We start from the raw sequence: 18,791 nt of genomic DNA, 5'->3' as shown, positions 1-18,791 counted from the left end.
TAGGTCAATAGTTCCGTAATATACATCACAGAACTGTCGGATGACCTTCGTGTAAAATTGTGAGGTACGGTCAATTTGAAACAATAGTAATATCTATAATTAACCCCTATCTATTGTTGATTGACGACATAACTGCATTGTTTTACACATAGTCTTTAATTTCGAGTCAGCATTCTTCTGGCTTACTAATCAAACGACATCATAAATCCTTTGTTTTGAGTCCTAAGAAACGCACCGAGGACCCCTATTTACACAAAATAATGTACAGCATGGTACTTATAGAAAATCATAAACGCTCTGAAAATATTATATTATATTTATTTATTTTGAATCAACAAATATACATCTTAAAATCCAATGTGTGCCTGTATGTCGGAATGATACTAAAGAAATAAACAAAAACAAAAAATAGATATTTTTCTACTCTGTATCAATCTAACCAGTCTATATCGTAGTTATAACAAAGGAGAGATTCCTGTATCGGACCAACGTAAGACCCCGATGATCACGTGACTTATATTTAAATCTACACATCTACATATACAGGGGTAAATAGCCCTAACGGTACGAGAGATAAGATATAAACAAAGCACAATGAATTACCCTACCGAAAATGCGATCGTAGGGTATTGTAAAGGGGGTCTAAAAGGGTTTACCTAACTTTATGGTCAAATCTAGCCTCAAGTTTTCAAGCTTGAAGCATGTTTTGCCTCGAGTCTTTAGGTTTGAAGTATTTATGTGCATAGCTAACGAACATAACAATTTCATTATGATCAAACTATTTCTTTTGACTACGAATGTGTCATATATCCACTGTATTCACTGGCGTTGAGAGATGATATCAACATTTCGATTCTTTCAGTTTAGCTAATTCATTGCCTAGACTCAATTTCAATAACACATATTTCTATAATAAAATCATCCGTTTTTCATTGTTATGAAAAATACATATCATTAATCACTGTAATTACCTGTTAACTGATTTCCTTTTATTATTTATGTAAAGTACCGCTTTTCTTTCATGGTTGACCGAATATTCACTGAGATTATACTGTTCTGTAAGGACTTCATTGATGATGAATTCATTAAATAACGGTATATACTGGCGATGTTATGCTTACATGCCCCTGTATTTTCCTTAAAGCTGCCAGTGACATTTTGACGTTTAACTTATAACATCAATTTGTGTAAATTGTTTACCCTCCAAAGTACATTTTGTAAGTGATATTACGATCCCGTTCATATTACACTGACAACCTTTTATATGTTACCCGGACATTTTGTAAAATAATTATTGATAAATGATTATTTAATGGGGCCATTCCTACCACACCACGGTGTCTGTTGATATTCTAAACAAGTGCTATAATGATTTCCATATAATACGCTTTAGAAAACCTGAATAAGAAATATAAAGGGATTATATTGGGATTCGCGTCTTTAGAGACTTAAATGCTGTAAACATCAGCGGAAAGTCAAATGGTATAATATACCGATAATGCAGACATATTAATGTATTTGAACCTTCATAAATCAATTTAAAGACATATGATAGGTTTACGATGTTTCAGGTTGGCATTTATATCTCATTCATGGCGACTATACCTTTCGTTTCTAGAACCGTACTACCTACACAAAGATATATGTCTGTACTTTAAATAATTTATACATTTTCTGAAACTCATAAATCCTATCAATATCAAATTTATTATTTTTGGAACTTTAAATGGTAATGGATCAACGCATTTCTGGATCAATATTTCTCAATTATAATGAAATTTGTGACGTTAATTTTATAATGTATGTATAACCCCTTAGAAGGCCCCACGACCTACTATTAAAGATGCGGTAGGATATAAGGGGAGGGTGTGCATTGAAGACACGGGTCTATTGTTACTTAACGCCAAGTTTAGCTATACAAAATATCAGTTCAATGTCGCCGTGCGTATATTATATATCGCCATAGTGTATATACAGAACAGTGTTTAGTAGGTATTCGCGTAAAACAGGCCTCAACTTGGGTCAAACCTACATACCCGTAGTGTCAAACAACGATATATTATGAAAGGATGTTGACCGTTCCGGATTTTCCTGGATGTTTATATAGAATATGTAAACGTAAAGTTGTAGACATTTAATGCGGTGTGGGAATAGAAAGGTTGTAAGTATTGACAGTACTAGGTGCCACGTCTATACTGTGGCTTTGAAGTGCAAACATTTGGAAGTTGTTTAGAAGTAATGCCCTCTTGTTGTTCAAAAACTGTTTAAGTAACTTATTTACATCGGATGTGTGGTGTTTGCTTATGGCCATAATTGAACCACTGTTTAAGTTATGGCTGAATTCTGATTGGATGGTAGTGTTGGATACAAGTTATGGCGATAACATTACATCGTCATATATTTTGAAATGTGAATTAGAAAAAAAATATCTAGAAATGTGTTCTATACTTGTGTGATAACGAAGAACATTATGCAACGTCCAAACTCAAAATTTCCCTGGAATAAACAGGATTTTGCCCAGCAGATCGCCACTGGCCAAGGTCGGGCCTTACAGCTCCAGCCGCTGGGTAAGCCAAGGGATAAACGGAAAAAGAGTAAAGCAAAGCGTTTACAGGAACATGACGAGGAAGATGACAATCAGAAGGAGAATTCGGAGCTCGAAGTAAGATAAGAGGCATGCACAGTGTGGAATTTATGGAAATTTGTCAACTAAATATTGCTTTGTAATATAGGATTTCCAACTTTTAGCGTGTCTACTATGTTTTTCAAATTACGCAATGTTTGATATTAACAAAACCGTGTGCAATACTGTGTGTCAAAAGTAGTGTGATTTCACCCACTAACACACAATAATCAATTTCAGTAATGAGGATTAGTATATCTAGCGATTTTAAAATATTTCAATGCAATTGAGTTGATTTTAAAACTAAAGTCGCGTTGATATTAATGAAATTCAGTAGAATTAAGATATTTTGTCATAAACTGCATACATAAATATAGTGTTTCCAGATTCATTGTAGACATATCGGTCTTGAAACACTCCCCAAAATAAAAAAAAAAGTTTTTGTTGAAACACTCCACATATCAATGCAGTGTTACATCCATACCGTTAACATTTTCGTGATGTATAATTCAGACAGTAAAACACAGTGTTTTGATGAAACTGAATACACCACAAACATGAATATAATGTTTCCCGAAATGATATAGAACATTGTTAAAGGAAAATGTAACATACATCAAAGTAATAATTTTATATAAATGGTATGCATGTCAAAGTAGTGAGGTTATGCTGTATTGAAACCATCTAAGTATTATTTGTATCAAATTATTGAATTATTTTTGATAAAACCATAGAAGTACGTTGAGATTGATACCACTTACAAAGGCTGAAACACCACTTTCGGATTTGATTTAATCCTTGATCACTACTTGTGCATTCATTGTTTTTATGTTTTTATTAATTATATAGTTTATTAACAATCATACCATTGCACTATTCAAGCACAAACAATTGATCATTTACCATGTTGCCAAGCTACTTATCAGTTAGTGATATCCATCCTGTCTATTGTACAGTCATCAAAGACGTCAATAACAAAATCTGCCTGTTAACAGTTTCTCGTCTCTTCATTTCAATACATGGCGATCAGCAACATATAACAGTAATAAAATGATTCACCAAAAGGCTTTGATCTGCTTATAACATGTGAAGTCTTTGATGTGTTCGACGGTGGATACCTAACTTGCATGACTTTTCCATTAATTCATAAGACGCTGAATTATCCTGCGCGATCTAATAAAATATGGTCCAGGTGGTCCTAACTTTGACATAATCGCACCATATAGTTTTGCATGGCTTGTTGAAATTTAAGCACTATGGTGTTAATTTATGAAATATATTCAATTATATTGATTATTTACCAAATGACGTCGATACGGTACAGGTTGTAGTAGTTGTTGCTTTATTCTTAAACATGTAACCTTAATGGTTTGTACTGGAAAACATCAAACTATGTTTATAAAATGTTTCTTTTCTATGGGGAGATCATAGTCTAACAGCATCTCCTTTCAGAATACTAAATCATGGAATCCCGAAGGTTTTAAATACAGTAAAATTGAAATTTTCCAAGGATTGATAGTTTCTTTAATTTTGAGCAAAACGATCATATCTCGAAAATAATATTTATAAGGAAAGTTATTGACCATTTTCCCGAAAAAAGATTTTGGTCCCAAAGTTTGGTAAACATTTGAAAATATCGAGAGAAAACACAAACTCGGTAATTCAATGTTGTATTGGCAACAAATGCCCTTACGGTGTTAAAAGAAAACGACAACATGCAGTTTGTTTATGCTTTTGTTGTTGCCTTCAGCATGGATTGGTTTATCAAAAGAAAAGCTGTCTCACTTATCTTTTTTCATCTTTGCTTAATCATTAATCAAATTTTGAGTATATCAAAATGTCTGTGCCAATTTTTAAAATAATACATGGACAACGTAAAACAGATATCAAAAAAGTAAAAATAAGAAGCTATATAAAAATACGAAACTAAAAAATGACTGAAACCCCACTGACGATGGAATTCATTTTTGCCATTTTGATACAAGGTTTACATCTAGGATAAAGAACTAATTGGTAGTTTATAGATCACTATACCGTGTCGTAATTAGCTAATCGATAAGTCGTTACCATACGCTATAATCTGTCAAATCAACTGTGGACGAGCTATATTGAAGTCCGTCTTTGATATCTGGTTATCCATCTGTTTATTACTAATGATATATTGGTCTAGAAGGCTTATGGTATAGACGGAGAAAAGCTTTGATTCTTCCCATGGTCATCCAAGTGTGCTTCTCTGATTCCATATATATTACACGGCCCTACGTAGTGCTAGGTTCGTTTGATAGCGTTTTGTATTGATTCCTGCTATTCACAATTCTATAGTATTGGTTAGTATTGAGTTAGGTTATATACACTGTAGAATCATTGTTATCTTGTATCAGGACTTAAGAGATATTCTATACCTAAAATAAGTACCATTGTGTACAAATATAATGTCCCTGTGCACTTGCTCAAAGGTGTACCCATTTCACTCGTAGTACGTAGAATTAAGCTATTGACACTAAGTCCAAATTGAGTAACAGATTTAATCTTTCAATGGAAGTATGAAACTCAATTTGAGCTTAAGAATTATGATGTTTTATATATAATTATATCATTCAACGTCATTTCCGGTAATACCATTTATAAGTTTGATATAGTACATATACAGTAATAATAGTATGACGTCATAAATGCATGATATCAGTCTTTTGTGTTGGTAGAAAAATGGTCCTTTCGTCGATCTTCTCTAGAGAAGAAATCAGGATCATCCATTTGTAAACAGGCTTCTAAATCGAATCCAAAATGATGTGTGTTATTGCCTGACCATATATATTAGATTCTTTATATATGGCATTAAAGGCCATCGTCATTTTCAGCACGTGCTGTTCTTTTTATCAATATAAGTTTTGGTACATTTACAAATTCGTTCATTACATCGATTTCAAATTACATACAGCTGTACGCGTATAAATTAAACAATAACAAAAACTATTTATAAATAGTAAATCAATATAATAATGATGACCCACAACATATCATCGATTCCATCTTTTGCCAATTGCTTTTCAATGGCAGTTATTGATTGAATGCATACAAGTATAAGCATTATGAAAATTGAAATTGATTCATGTTTTGTCATCTAAGCAGGTTCTGTTAGGAAGAGAGTAATTGTGGTTTTGGTCATGAAAATATAACACATGATTGTCATCACAAACCAGAAATGATGCCATGAAATTAACAATAGGAAATGAAATCGCATGTATTACACCGGTACACAATGACCCAATTGATTCATAATGGTTTTCATACTAGTGAATATTTCATAATAAACAGACCATAGTCAGATCATAGTTAGACTGACAATATAGGGTAAGAGGAAATTCATTAAAAAATCTTTGAAGAAAAGTTGTAAATCAGAAATTTCATGGAATCTTGTAAGAATTGGTACGGTATATTAAATTATGGAATGTGAGAATAACCTTCAATGAAATGAATATGTTTTTAATCCAATTTCCATTTTATCAACAAAACGTTACAGATACAATACACACTAACACACACATATATTTCTGTCGAATACAATATCAAATGAAATGAATTATCATAAACGTTGACACATGCATTGTCATTATAGACGTAAGTATAGTCGCTCACTTGATTAGTCGACACATTATATCATGTAATTAAGTGCAAATATCATGGCCAAATTATGTTTCTCTCTTTAGCCACTGATCACAGACAGAAGAAAGAAAAGCAAAAAAGCCATGGTTCCGATAGAAGTAAGTGTCATATAGATTTTATTTTCGTACTAACATATATATTAGGCTAAATTCACAATTTAGTGTCACGTACTACATACAGTGAATGGATTATTTATCATACACAAATGTGTTCACCTAGAGGGCTCCAGTGTCTTGGGAGGAGGGAGTTTAGGTCAATAAGGGATGTATGATTTCATATGAACACTGTGTTTGATAAGCTCTAGTTCGTCTAAGGAAAAAAACATATTCTTTCATAACGTTAGGTTGTGTGATGGGGCTACCCACAAAAGTGAACGATACCTGTAAATGTCAATGATAGAATGTCCATGTGGAAAGAAAAGGTTTATAACGAATGTAAAATTTACTACTAATTATAATCAGCAACATTGGAAAATTGATAGAAGTGGATTGTAACCAAGGATTAAGTTTACCTATCACAAAGCTAACATTAAAAAATTGAAAAGACGCCGGCTGTCAGCAATGATGTATGGATGACCTAGCAGATATCTGTGAGCATTGATAATAATCTTGAATTCAGTCGAGGGTCTATTTGGAAATGTTGAGCTAAATATAGCAGCATTTATGTATGATTATGATTATATTTGTATCAATGGTGTGCTGTTTTCAGATAATTGTGATAAAATCTAGTCCTCAATGATTACCATTAGGTACATAGGCCTTATTTGTCATTGGAAACAGAAGAACACATTCAGGATACACATAACCTATCAAGTTAGTCGTTACCTAGGCTTCGTACTAAATGAAAGTCATGATGGCGTAACATCAATCACGTTAAACGAAGAACCTTCTGGATACATATAATCTATCTAATTAGTCGTTATCGAAGCTACAAACTTAAGGTACCATAGCAGCGTAACACCAATCATGTTACAGGAGGAATCAGTACTCTGGGTTGCTGTGTTAATATTTTCAATGTACATATACTCTTCGATCAAGTCATTGCATCGCATGTCAATATTTGTCTCCTTTTCTACTTCCATATAGTAGACCAAGGTTATCACTACATTAATATTAAAGTAGTTTAAATGTTCTGAAGCACCCATGTAAATATATTTGGTATAGCATGGTTAGTTTCGTATAAAATCGCAACCTTTTTGAGCGATTAAATCAATATTTGTGGTGAGCTTATAAAAACTCTACCTTAAAGTAACATAAATAATTTGATCGAATGAAACATGAATAGAATTAAAGCTTGTCACTCATAAAAAAATCTCAAAGTTTTGATATTCTCTTGAAGAGGTGTTCGTCATTTTGAAATGCGAGTTCTCTACGTATATATTACAAAAGGGAACCACTTGAGACTGCCTAAGTTAGACCTAGATTGAACTCCTAGCTAATTCCCCATGTTAAACACATACAGGAACATGTATCACTCTTTACAAGAAGGAAATGGATGACTAATCATTATGAATCATTTGTTGACTTTGAGATAGGTAAACAAATCGACGATCACTAATTAATTTGTAGGAACTGTGGCCATATATTTAAGGATGTCAATGGCGTTATCCGTGTCGAGCAAACAGTTTAATGAGTCACGTGGTATCAGGCGATACTTTTAATTGGTTACATGGTAAAGCGCTACCAGTCTCTTGAGTGAAACCTTGCTATCTACTTAATGGACCATGTGATACCTTGTCAACAGTCTAATGGGCCACGCTAAACACGGCTATCTGCGTAACGTGCCACGTGATACCGAGTTAACGGTTTAATGGACCACGTGATATCAGGTTAACAATTTAACGGACCACATGAAGTCTGAAGATCTATCCAATTGGTCACGTGATATCGGGTAACCGTACGATGGATCACGTGATATCTGTCTAAGCAATGGGTCACGTGACATCAGGCTAGCAGTTTAATGAGATGCTAATGTAAATTTACATTGAAATGTACAGATGCAACATGCATTTCTCTGATAAATCATTTGATATTCTTATAATGCAACTTACGGTTTGTGTTTTAGTTGACTGCGTTATACGTAGTATGAACTTGATAAACTAAGCATTGGTTGATATTAACATTGTTTACAAGGAATCCCCGATCGCTAATAACATTTCCTTTCTTACCAACTATAGCAAATATTGCATGTTCAAGATCATCGTCAACTACTACTATGGGACAGGAAACAGGAAGTTACTAATTTGTTATATTCGTTATTCTATCTTTTATCAACTGAATCACCATTCTCTGCACCTCGTTTTTAGAATAACTCTGCCCATTGTTAATTCTGAATAATGACGTTTTGTGCTGAAGAAAATGTTGGGCGTTACCTAAGCCATGACTACTAAGTATCACCACTATACACAATGCCATTAAAGGGTTTCCTCTCATATTCGTTAACTTAACAGAAATTCCATCCCCAGTGTCTCCTAAGCATAACTTAGTCCCGAAATAAGTTGACACGTGGATCGATCCTATCACTCCAAAGTCTTACTGATAGAATCACAGAAGAAAAAAGTGATGTGGAGCCAACTTTAAATCGTATCCTACATTCAACATACAGTTGGATATTATAGTATAGGTGTTATTTCTGAGTTCTCAAATGTCTCCTAAGCATAACTTGCAGAGAGCCCCTGAAATTAGTTGCCTCTTACGACCTGCAGTGAGATAAATAGCTATTTCCTTTCTCTGTTCATCCAAGGATCATGTTATGTTCTACTGAACTAATTGTCTGAACCACTGGGTATAATTTCTGTCTCAAACATGACCTTACACTTTCATTAAGACCTTATCATATGATCCATAGTATGATGAACCAAAACTCGGTGTCCAAATATTGACCATATCTCGTTAACTGAATTGACTGACATATGTCGTTGACTGGTATAATACGACTACAGGTGTGTTGACCGGAAACTGAACCTGACCAGGACGACTATCTGACCACTTGAAGTGATTTGGCGACAACATGCTGACAGCTTTTATCGCCTTTGATTTTGCGTAGATCGCCCTTTGTGTAGACAGCATATTATGTGTAGTGAAACCACAGCATGTCTGTTAAAGGTATACCCAGGCTTTATACAGATATAGCTGGGTAGATGGTCCTTTTCACAGCACAGACATATATGCGTGTACGTCATAAATACATTTACTCTCCACGGAAGATCTGAAGGCTTGGCGGAAGGAAGAATTAGAACCACTTCCTTGTCAAATCGCCTTTGTCTCGGACCTTGTCAATTCCAACATTTATTTCTAAACATTGTCAACTGTATGGAATGCCTTACCTGTATAGATAAATATACCGAAAACCTTAATTAACTGTCTTCCATCGGTATTTGCCTGTGACCTCTCCTAATCAACTAAATGAACAGTTTTTATTTGTTTTGAAATGGTTCGCGAGATACAAGGCCTGCCGAAAGGACTGTTAGAACCCTGTAGGACTGTTAGCACCCTGTAGGACCGTTAGTACCCTGTAGGACTGTTAGAACCCTGTAGGACCGTTAGAACCCTGTAGGACTGTTAGAACCCTGTAGGACTGTTAGAAACCTGTATGACTGTTAGTACCCTGTAGGACTGTTAGAAACCTGTATGACTGTTAGTACCCTGTAGGACTGTTAGAACCCTGTAGGACTGTTAGAACCCTGTATGACTGTTAGCACCCTGTAGGACCGTTAGAACCCTGTAGGACTGTTAGAACCCTGTATGACTGTTAGAACCCTGTAGGACTGTTAGCACCCTGTAGGACTGTTAGAACCCTGTAGGACTGTTAGTACCCTGTAGGACCGTTAGTACCCTGTAGGACCATTAGAACCCTGTAGGACTGTTATAACCCTGTAGGACCGTTATAACCCTGTAGGACCGTTAGCACCCTGTAGGACTGTTAGAACCCTGTAGGACTATTAGAACCCTGTAGGACTGTTAGAACCCCGTAGGACTATTAGAACCCTGTAGGACTGTTAGAACTATGTAGGACCGTTAGCACCCTGTAGGACTGTTATAACCCTGTATGCCTGTTAGAACCCTGTAGGACTATTAGAACCCTGTATGACTATTAGAACCCTGTAGGACTGTTAGAACCATGTAGGACTGTTAGAACCCTGTAGGACTGTTAGAACCCTGTAGGACTGTTAGAACCCTGTATGCCTGTTAGAACCCTGTAGGACTGTTAGAACCCTGTAGGACCGTTATAACCCTGTATGCCTGTTATAACCCTGTAGGACTGTTAGAACCCTGTAGGACTGTTAGAACCCTGTATGCCTGTTATAACCCTGTAGGACTATTAGAACCCTGTAGGACTATTAGAACCCTGTAGGACTGTTATAACCCTGTAGGACTGTTAGAACCCTGTAGGACTGTTAGAACCCTGTAGGACCGTTATAACCCTGTAGGACCGTTATAACCCTGTAGGACTGTTAGAACCCTGTAGGACTATTAGAACCATGTATGACCGTTAGAACCCTGTAGGACTGTTAGAATCCTGTAGGACTATTAGAACCCTGTAGGACTGTTAGAACCCTGTAGGACTGTTAGAACCCTGTATGCCTGTTAGAACCCTGTAGGACTATTAGAACCCTGTAGGACTGAGAGAACCCTGTAGGACCGTTAGAACCCTGTAGGACCGTTATAACCCTGTAGAACTATTAGAACCCTGTAGGACTGTTAGAACCTTGTAGGACTGTTAGAACCCTGTATGACTGTTAGAACCCTGTAGGACTATTAGAACCCTGTAGGACTGTTAGAACCCTGTAGGACTATTAGAACCCTGTAGGACTATTAGAACCCTGTAGGACCGTTATAACCCTGTAGAACTATTAGAACCCTGTATGACTGTTAGAATCCTGTAGGACCGTTAGAACCCTGTAGGACTGTTAGAACCATGTAGGACTGTTAGAACCCTGTAGGACCGTTAGAACCCTGTAGGACTGTTATAACCCTGTAGGACCGTTAGAACCCTGTAGGACCGTTAGTACCCTGTAGGACCGTTAGAACCCTGTAGGACTATTAGAACCCTGTAGGACTGTTAGAACCCTGTAGGACTGTTAGAATCCTGTAGAACTGTTATAACCCTGTAGGACTGTTATAACCCTGTAGGACTATTAGTACCCTGTAGGACTGTTATAACCCTGTAGGACTGTTATAACCCTGTAGAACCGTTAGAATCCTGTAGGACCGTTAGAACCCTGTAGAACCGTTAGAACCCTGTAGGACTGTTAGAACCCTGTAGGACTGTTAAAACCCTGTAGGACTGTTGGAACCCTGTAGGACCGTTAGAACCCTGTAGGACTGTTATAACCCTGTAGGACTGTTAGAACCCTGTAGGACTATTAGAACCCTGTAGGACTGTTAGAACCTTGTAGGACTATTAGAACCCTGTAGAACTGTTAGAACCCTGTAGGACTGTTAGTACCCTGTAGGACTGTTAGAACCCTGTAGGACTGTTAGAACCCTGTAGGACCGTTCTAACCCTGTAGGACTATTAGAACCCTGTAGGACCGTTATAACCCTGTAGAACTATTAGAACCCTGTAAGACTGTTAGAACCATGTAGGACTGTTAGAACCCTGTAGGACTGTTAGAACCCTGTAGGACTATTAGAACCCTGTAGGACTGTTAGAACCCTGTAGGACTGTTAGAACCCTGTAGGACCGTTATAACCCTGTAGGACTATTAGAACCCTGTAGGACTGAGATAACCCTGTAGGACTTGATTAGAACCCTGTAGGACTGTTAGAACCCTGTAGGACTGTTAGAACCCTGTAGGACTGATTAGAACCCTGTAGGACTGTTAGAACCCTGTAGGACCGTTAGAACCCTGTAGGACTGTTAGAACCCTGTAGGACTGAGAGAACCCTGTAGGACCGTTATAACCCTGTAGAACTATTAGAACCCTGTAGGACTGTTAGAACCCTGTAGGACTGTTAGAACCCTGTAGGACTGTTAGAACCCTGTAGGACTGTTAGAACCCTGTAGGACCGTTAGAACCCTGTAGGACTGTTAGAACCCTGTAGACTAGTAGAACCCTGTAGGACTGTACTGTAGTGAACCCTGTAGGACCGTTATAACCCTGTAGGACCTGTTATAGAACCCTGTAGGACTGATGTAGAACCCTGTAGGACTGTTAAACCCTGTAGGACCTGTTAGAACCCTGTAGGACTGTTAGAACCCTGTAGGACTGTTAGAACCCGTAGGGTTAGAACCTGTAGGCGTTAGAACCCTGATGGACTGTTAGAACCCTGTAGGACTGTTAGAACCCTGTAGGACTGTTAGAACCCTGTAGGACCGTTATAACCCTGTAGGACGTTAGAACCCTGTAGGACTGTTAGAACCCTGTAGGACTAGACTTAGACGTAACCTGTAGGACTGTTAGAACCCTGTAGGACCGTTAGAACCCTGTAGGACTGTTAGAACCCTGTAGGACTGTTAGAACCCTGTAGGACTGTTAGAACCCTGTAGGACCGTTATAACCCTGTAGGACTATTAGAACCCTGTAGGACTGTTAGAACCCTGTAGGACTATTAGAACCCTGTAGGACTGTTAGAACCCTGTAGGACTATTAGAACCCTGTAGGACTGTTAGAACCCTGTAGGACTGTTAGAACCCTGTAGGACCGTTATAACCCTGTAGGACTATTAGAACCCTGTAGGACTGTTAGAACCCTGTAGGACTATTAGAACCCTGTAGGACTGTTAGAACTATGTAGGACCGTTAGAACCCTGTAGGACTGTTAGAACCCTGTAGGACTATTAGAACCCTGTAGGACTTTAGAACCCTGTAGGACAGTTAGAACCCTGTAGGACTGTTAGAACCCTGTAGGACCGTTAGAACCCTGTAGGACCGTTAGAACCCTGTAGGACAGTTAGAACCCTGTAGGACTGTTAGAACCCTGTAGGACCGTTATAACCCTGTAGGACTGTTAGAACCCTGTAGGACTATTAGAACCCTGTAGGACTTTAGAACCCTGTAGGACAGTTAGAACCCTGTAGGACTGTTAGAACCCTGTAGGACTGTTATAACCCTGTAGGACTGTTAGAACCCTGTAGGACTGTTAGAACCATGTAGGACTGTTATAACCCTGTGGGACTGTTAGAACCCTGTAGGACTGTTAGAACTCTGTAGGACTGTTAGAACCCTGTAGGACCGTTATAACCCTGTAGGACTGTTAGAACCCTGTAGGACTGTTAGAACCCTGTAGGACTGTTAGAACCCTGTAGGACCGTTAGAACCCTGTAGGACCGTTAGAACCCTGTAGGACCGTTAGAACCCTGTAGGACTGTTAGAACCCTGCAGGACTGTTAGAACCCCGTAGGACTGTAGATACCCTGTAGGACTGTTAGAACCCTGTAGGACCGTTAGAACCCTGTAGGACTGTTAGAACCCTGTAGGACTGTTAGAACCCTGTAGGTCTGTTATTACCATGTAGGTCTGTTAGAACCCTGTAGGACCGTTAGAACCCTGTAGGACCGTTAGAACCCTGTAGGACCGTTATAACCCTGTAGGACTGTTATAACCCTGTAGGTCTGTTAGAACCCTGTAGGACTGTTAGAACCCTGTAGGACTGTTAGAACCCTGTAGGACTGTTAGAACCCTGTAGGACTGTTAGAACCCTGTAGGACTGTTAGAACCATGTAGGACTGTTATTACCCTGTGGGACTGTTAGAACCCTGTAGGACTGTTAGAACCCTGTAGGACCGTTAGAACCCTGTATGACTGTTAGAACCCTGTAGGACTGTTAGAACCCTGTAGGTCTGTAATTACCCTGTAGGACTGTAAGTACCCTGTAGGACTGTTAGAACCCTGTAGGACCGTTAGAACCCTGTAGGACTGTTTAGAACCCTGTAGGACTGTTAGAACCCTGTAGGACCGTTAGAACCCTGTATGACTGTTAGAACCCTGTATGACTGTTAGAACCCTGTAGGACTGTTAGAACCCTGTAGGTCTGTAATTACCCTGTAGGACTGTAAGTACCCTGTAGGACTGTTAGAACCATGTCGGACCGTTAGAACCCTGTAGGACTTTTAGAACCCTGTAGGACCGTTAGAACCCTGTAGAACTGTTAGAACCCTGTAGGACTGTTAGAACCCTGTAGGACCGTTAGAACCCTGTAGGACCGTTAGAACCCTGTAGGACCGTTAGAACCCTGTAGGACTGTTAGAACTCTGTAGGACTGTTAGAACTCTGTAGGACTGTTAGAACCCTGTAGGACCGTTAGAACCCTGTAGGACCGTTAGAACCCTGTAGGACTGTTAGAACCCTGTAGGACCGTTAGAACCCTGTAGGACTGTTAGAACCCTGTAGGACTGTTAGAACCCTGTAGGACTGTTAGAACCCTGTAGGACCGTTAGAACCCTGTAGGACTGTTAGAACCCTGTAGGACTGTTAGAACCCTGTAGGACTATTAGAACCCTGTAGGACTGTTAGAACCCTGTAGGACTATTAGAACCCTGTAGGACTGTTAGAACCCTGTAGGACTGTTAGAACCCTGTAGGACCGTTAGAACCCTGTAGGACCATTAGAACCCTGTAGGACCGTTAGAACCCTGTAGGACCATTAGAACCATGTAGGACCGTTAGCACCCTGTAGGACTGTTAGAACCCTGTAGGACTGTTAGAACCCTGTAGGACTATTAGAACCCTGTAGGACTGTTAGAACCCTGTAGGACTGTTAGAACCCTGTAGGACTATTAGAACCCTGTAGGACTATTAGAACCCTGTAGGACTGTTAGAACCCTGTAGGACTGTTAGAACCCTGTAGGACCGTTATAACCCTGTAGAACTATTAGAACCCTGTAGGACTGTTATAACCCTGTTGGACTATTAGAACCCTGTAGGACTGTTAGAACCCTGTAGGACTGTTAGAACCCTGTAGGACCGTTATAACCCTGTAGGACCGTAAGCACCCCTTTGATTACTCATGAAAGGAAAACTAATGCTTTTCGGATTCAAAGAACCAGCTATTTTTGCCTCCAAGTTTTCTGTTTGTATGTTGAGAGAGGGAGGGTTGTTCCGTCCTTCCTTTATGTTTATTTAGCCTCGTCTTATCTTTGTGTTTTGTCTCGTATTGGATTTGAAGTTCCGTCTGTTTTAATCCTTGTATACTGCATGATAAGGTCGTATATATTTCCATGTTTGGTAACTCAATTACTTGTTATCTAAACTCGGTGCATGGTTAGATAGCACAATCATTTACACGCTTCTAAAACCAACCATTGACTTTGATCAACATGGAAAGAAATAGTGGACGGAATTTGTAGGGAAATGCTTTGTATTACTTTTATGTATTTTCAGTCGTTTTGTTTGGTGTACAATAATGTCAGATCCAACAGTACGTAGATAATCGGATCCTGTCGCCTACACTGACATTTGTGGACGTTCTAGTTCGAAATCAATTATAGTTGACCTTCCATGAATATATGCATGTGAGAAACGTTCTTGAGTTTTTTCTTTCATCTAATTGATTCTTTTCAAAGCCAGTGTTGAGTGGGCGACCCCTGGGGAGACGGTAGAAATTAATACTAAAGAATTACCTGGGTTCTAGAATGCAGTACACATAAAAACTATTAATATATATATATGTACCTGTAGCTTCTGGATTGTCCCCAAGTGTTCATTCCAAATCATCAATAAAATCGACAAGAAACAGATGATTGAGATAAACCATTAACGGTCCAGTAAAATAAAGGCTACGAACCATTTCACAGCTTTTCATTTACTATGAAGAAATATTCATCGTCATATATGCGAATGTCAATCACAAAAGAGTACATGTCACTTCAACGTAGTCTTCCAACCTAATATAGTTCCATATTTTGGAAGTCATGTTAATACAAGAATTCGCAGGCTCCATACTAAGTTTCGTATTCGGGATGAGAATGTGAATACAGTATTTTTCCATTTTTATGCGCAGTTTCGTATTTGAGGACCTTTCAACGCTATATACCTAGTTTCGTATAAATTTGGGAAGTCAAGAAATTGTATCGTTTTCCTTGTTTCATATCAAACTAAACTGAAAAACAAACTATCGGCACATTATACTATTATGGGATATTCTAAGTTGACAAATCTTCCATTTATATGACGTATTTATTCCTTTTGGACGACAATGTTACCATACCAAAGTTGAGCCCATCTTTATCCCGGCAACAGTCTAACAGAGACTCGGGAGTGACCAATGTCACGAGAATCAGGTGTCGATAAGATATCAAAGGTTCCATTGTATATGACACCGAGTTGTTAAGTTCGAACTATTTAATGTTTTTTTCATGTGATCAGTCACGATCTGTTTACACATATCTTTTTACTTGCCTGGAGTATATCGTTCTAAACACTATACATGTAAATTTCTAATTTAAACCGATACCATTTGTTTTTTTTTCGAATATTTCTCATAGGCATAGCGAGAGATACAATGTATTAATATATCTTTATTGTTTAAGGGACGATTAGTAAATATGAAGATAGAGCTAATACTATCTACCGAGATACGATGGGGAGAGATTTTCTCCGTAGAAATGTTAGGACTTGCATAATACAACTATAGACCTTGGCTGCAGTCGATACTTAAATTTGTCAACCCAAGACAATTTGTTTTATAATAACAATATTAACCGAGGTGGTGTGAGGACGCTTTTCACTCGATAAATGGCGAGATATATATGATCTGCAGAGGTATTGATGGAAATTAAGGACGGTTGGATAATGTATTAATGAGAATTAAGGACGGTTGGATAATGTATTGAATGGGAATTAAGGACGGTTGGATAATGTATTAATGGGAATTAAGGACGGTTGGATAATGTATTGATGGGAATTAAGGACGGTTGGATAATGTATTGATGGGAATTAAGGACGGTTGGATAATGTATTAATGGGAATTAAGGACGGTTGGATAATGTATTGATGGGAATTAAGGACGGTTGGATAATGTATTGATGGGAATTAAGGACGGTTGGATAATGTATTGATGGGAATTAAGGACGGTTGGATAATGTATTGATGGGAATTAAGGACGGTTGGATAATGTATTGATTGGGAATTAAGGACGGTTGGATAATGTATTGATGGGAATTAAGGACGGTTGGATAATGTATTGATGGGAATTAAGGACGGTTGGATAATGTATTGATGGGAATTAAGGACGGTTGGATAATGTATTGATGGAATTAAGGACGGTTGGATAATGTATTGATGGGAATTAAGGACGGTTGGATAATGTATTGATGGGAATTAAGGACGGTTGGATAATGTATTAATGGGAATTAAGGACGGTTGGATAATGTATTGATGGGAATTAAGGACGGTTGGATAATGTATTAATGGGAATTAAGGACGGTTGGATAATGTATTGATGGGAATTAAGTACGGTTCGATAATGTATTGATGGGAATTAAGGACGGTTGGATAATGTATTAATGGGAATTAAGGACGGTTAGATAATGTATTGATGGGAATTAAGGACGGTTGGATAATGTATTGATGGGAATTAAGGACGGTTGGATAATGTATTGATGGGAATTAAGGACGGTTGGATAATGTATTAATGGGAATTAAGGACGGTTCGATAATGTATTAATGGGAATTAAGGACGGTTGGATAATGTATTGATGGGAATTAAGGACGGTTGGATAATGTATTGATGGGAATTAAGGACGGTTGGATAATGTATTAATGGGAATTAAGGACGGTTCGATAATGTATTAATGGGAATTAAGGACGGTTGGATAATGTATTAATGGGAATTAAGGACGGTTGGATAATGTATTGATGGGAATTAAGGACGGTTAGATAATGTATTAATGGGAATTAAGGACGGTTCGATAATGTATTGATGGGAATTAAGGACGGTTCGATAATGTATTGATGGGAATTAAGGACGGTTCGATAATGTATTGATGGGAATTAAGGACGGTTCGATAATGTATTGATGGGAATTAAGGACGGTTGGATAATGTATTAATGGGAATTAAGGACGGTTGGATAATGTATTGATGGGAATTAAGGACGGTTGGATTTAAGTCCGCAGCTTTCCTCAACCAGTCAAGTATCACGGGGATGTGATCGATAGCCACTCGTCGATCAGATTACGGTAGAATATTGGCACTGAAAATAATCCAGCTTATATCTTAATATAGCACAATGATCAGACTTCTCTTACAAGTGGACACATAGTGTCCATCTCTACACTTAAGAATATTACGCATAAAACTACAGATTTTGTTGTGTTCTGCTATGGGAGATTATCGTGTCTACCTTATCCATTGTTCCTACTGACAGGACAATAGGTATCAGTAGAACCTGTTCTTTTGTCAGAGATACAATATTACAGGTAAAGTAGGTGCTTTTTTGACAAAGTAATACATCCATACAGGTAATTGTCTATGTATAGAAACGAACACCATGGAGCTCAATCAGTTTGGATATGATATCATTCGAGTAAACTAATCCTACCAGACACTTTAATTTCGTGTTAT

General features: G+C 38.0%; 1 protein-coding gene across 1 annotated transcript in view; it reads left to right on the top strand.

The window, feature by feature from the left end:
- Positions 1–1,891: 1,891 nt before the first annotated feature.
- The window catches only part of LOC117329590 (myosin type-2 heavy chain 1-like), a 33,404-nt gene continuing 16,504 nt past the window's right edge, over positions 1,892–18,791 (top strand). Inside the window, 2 exon segments of the mRNA XM_033887600.1 lie at positions 1,892–2,662; positions 6,331–6,384. Coding sequence (XP_033743491.1) covers positions 2,471–2,662; positions 6,331–6,384 — 246 coding nt within the window. The 5' untranslated portion in view covers positions 1,892–2,470.

The sequence above is a fragment of the Pecten maximus genome, chromosome 6 (genome assembly GCF_902652985.1).
Source record: "Pecten maximus chromosome 6, xPecMax1.1, whole genome shotgun sequence".
In the NCBI taxonomy this organism is placed as follows: Eukaryota; Metazoa; Mollusca; class Bivalvia; order Pectinida; family Pectinidae; genus Pecten; species Pecten maximus.
The sequence above is the reverse complement of the archived record's forward strand: the minus strand, read 5'-3'. Positions and strand labels throughout refer to the sequence as shown.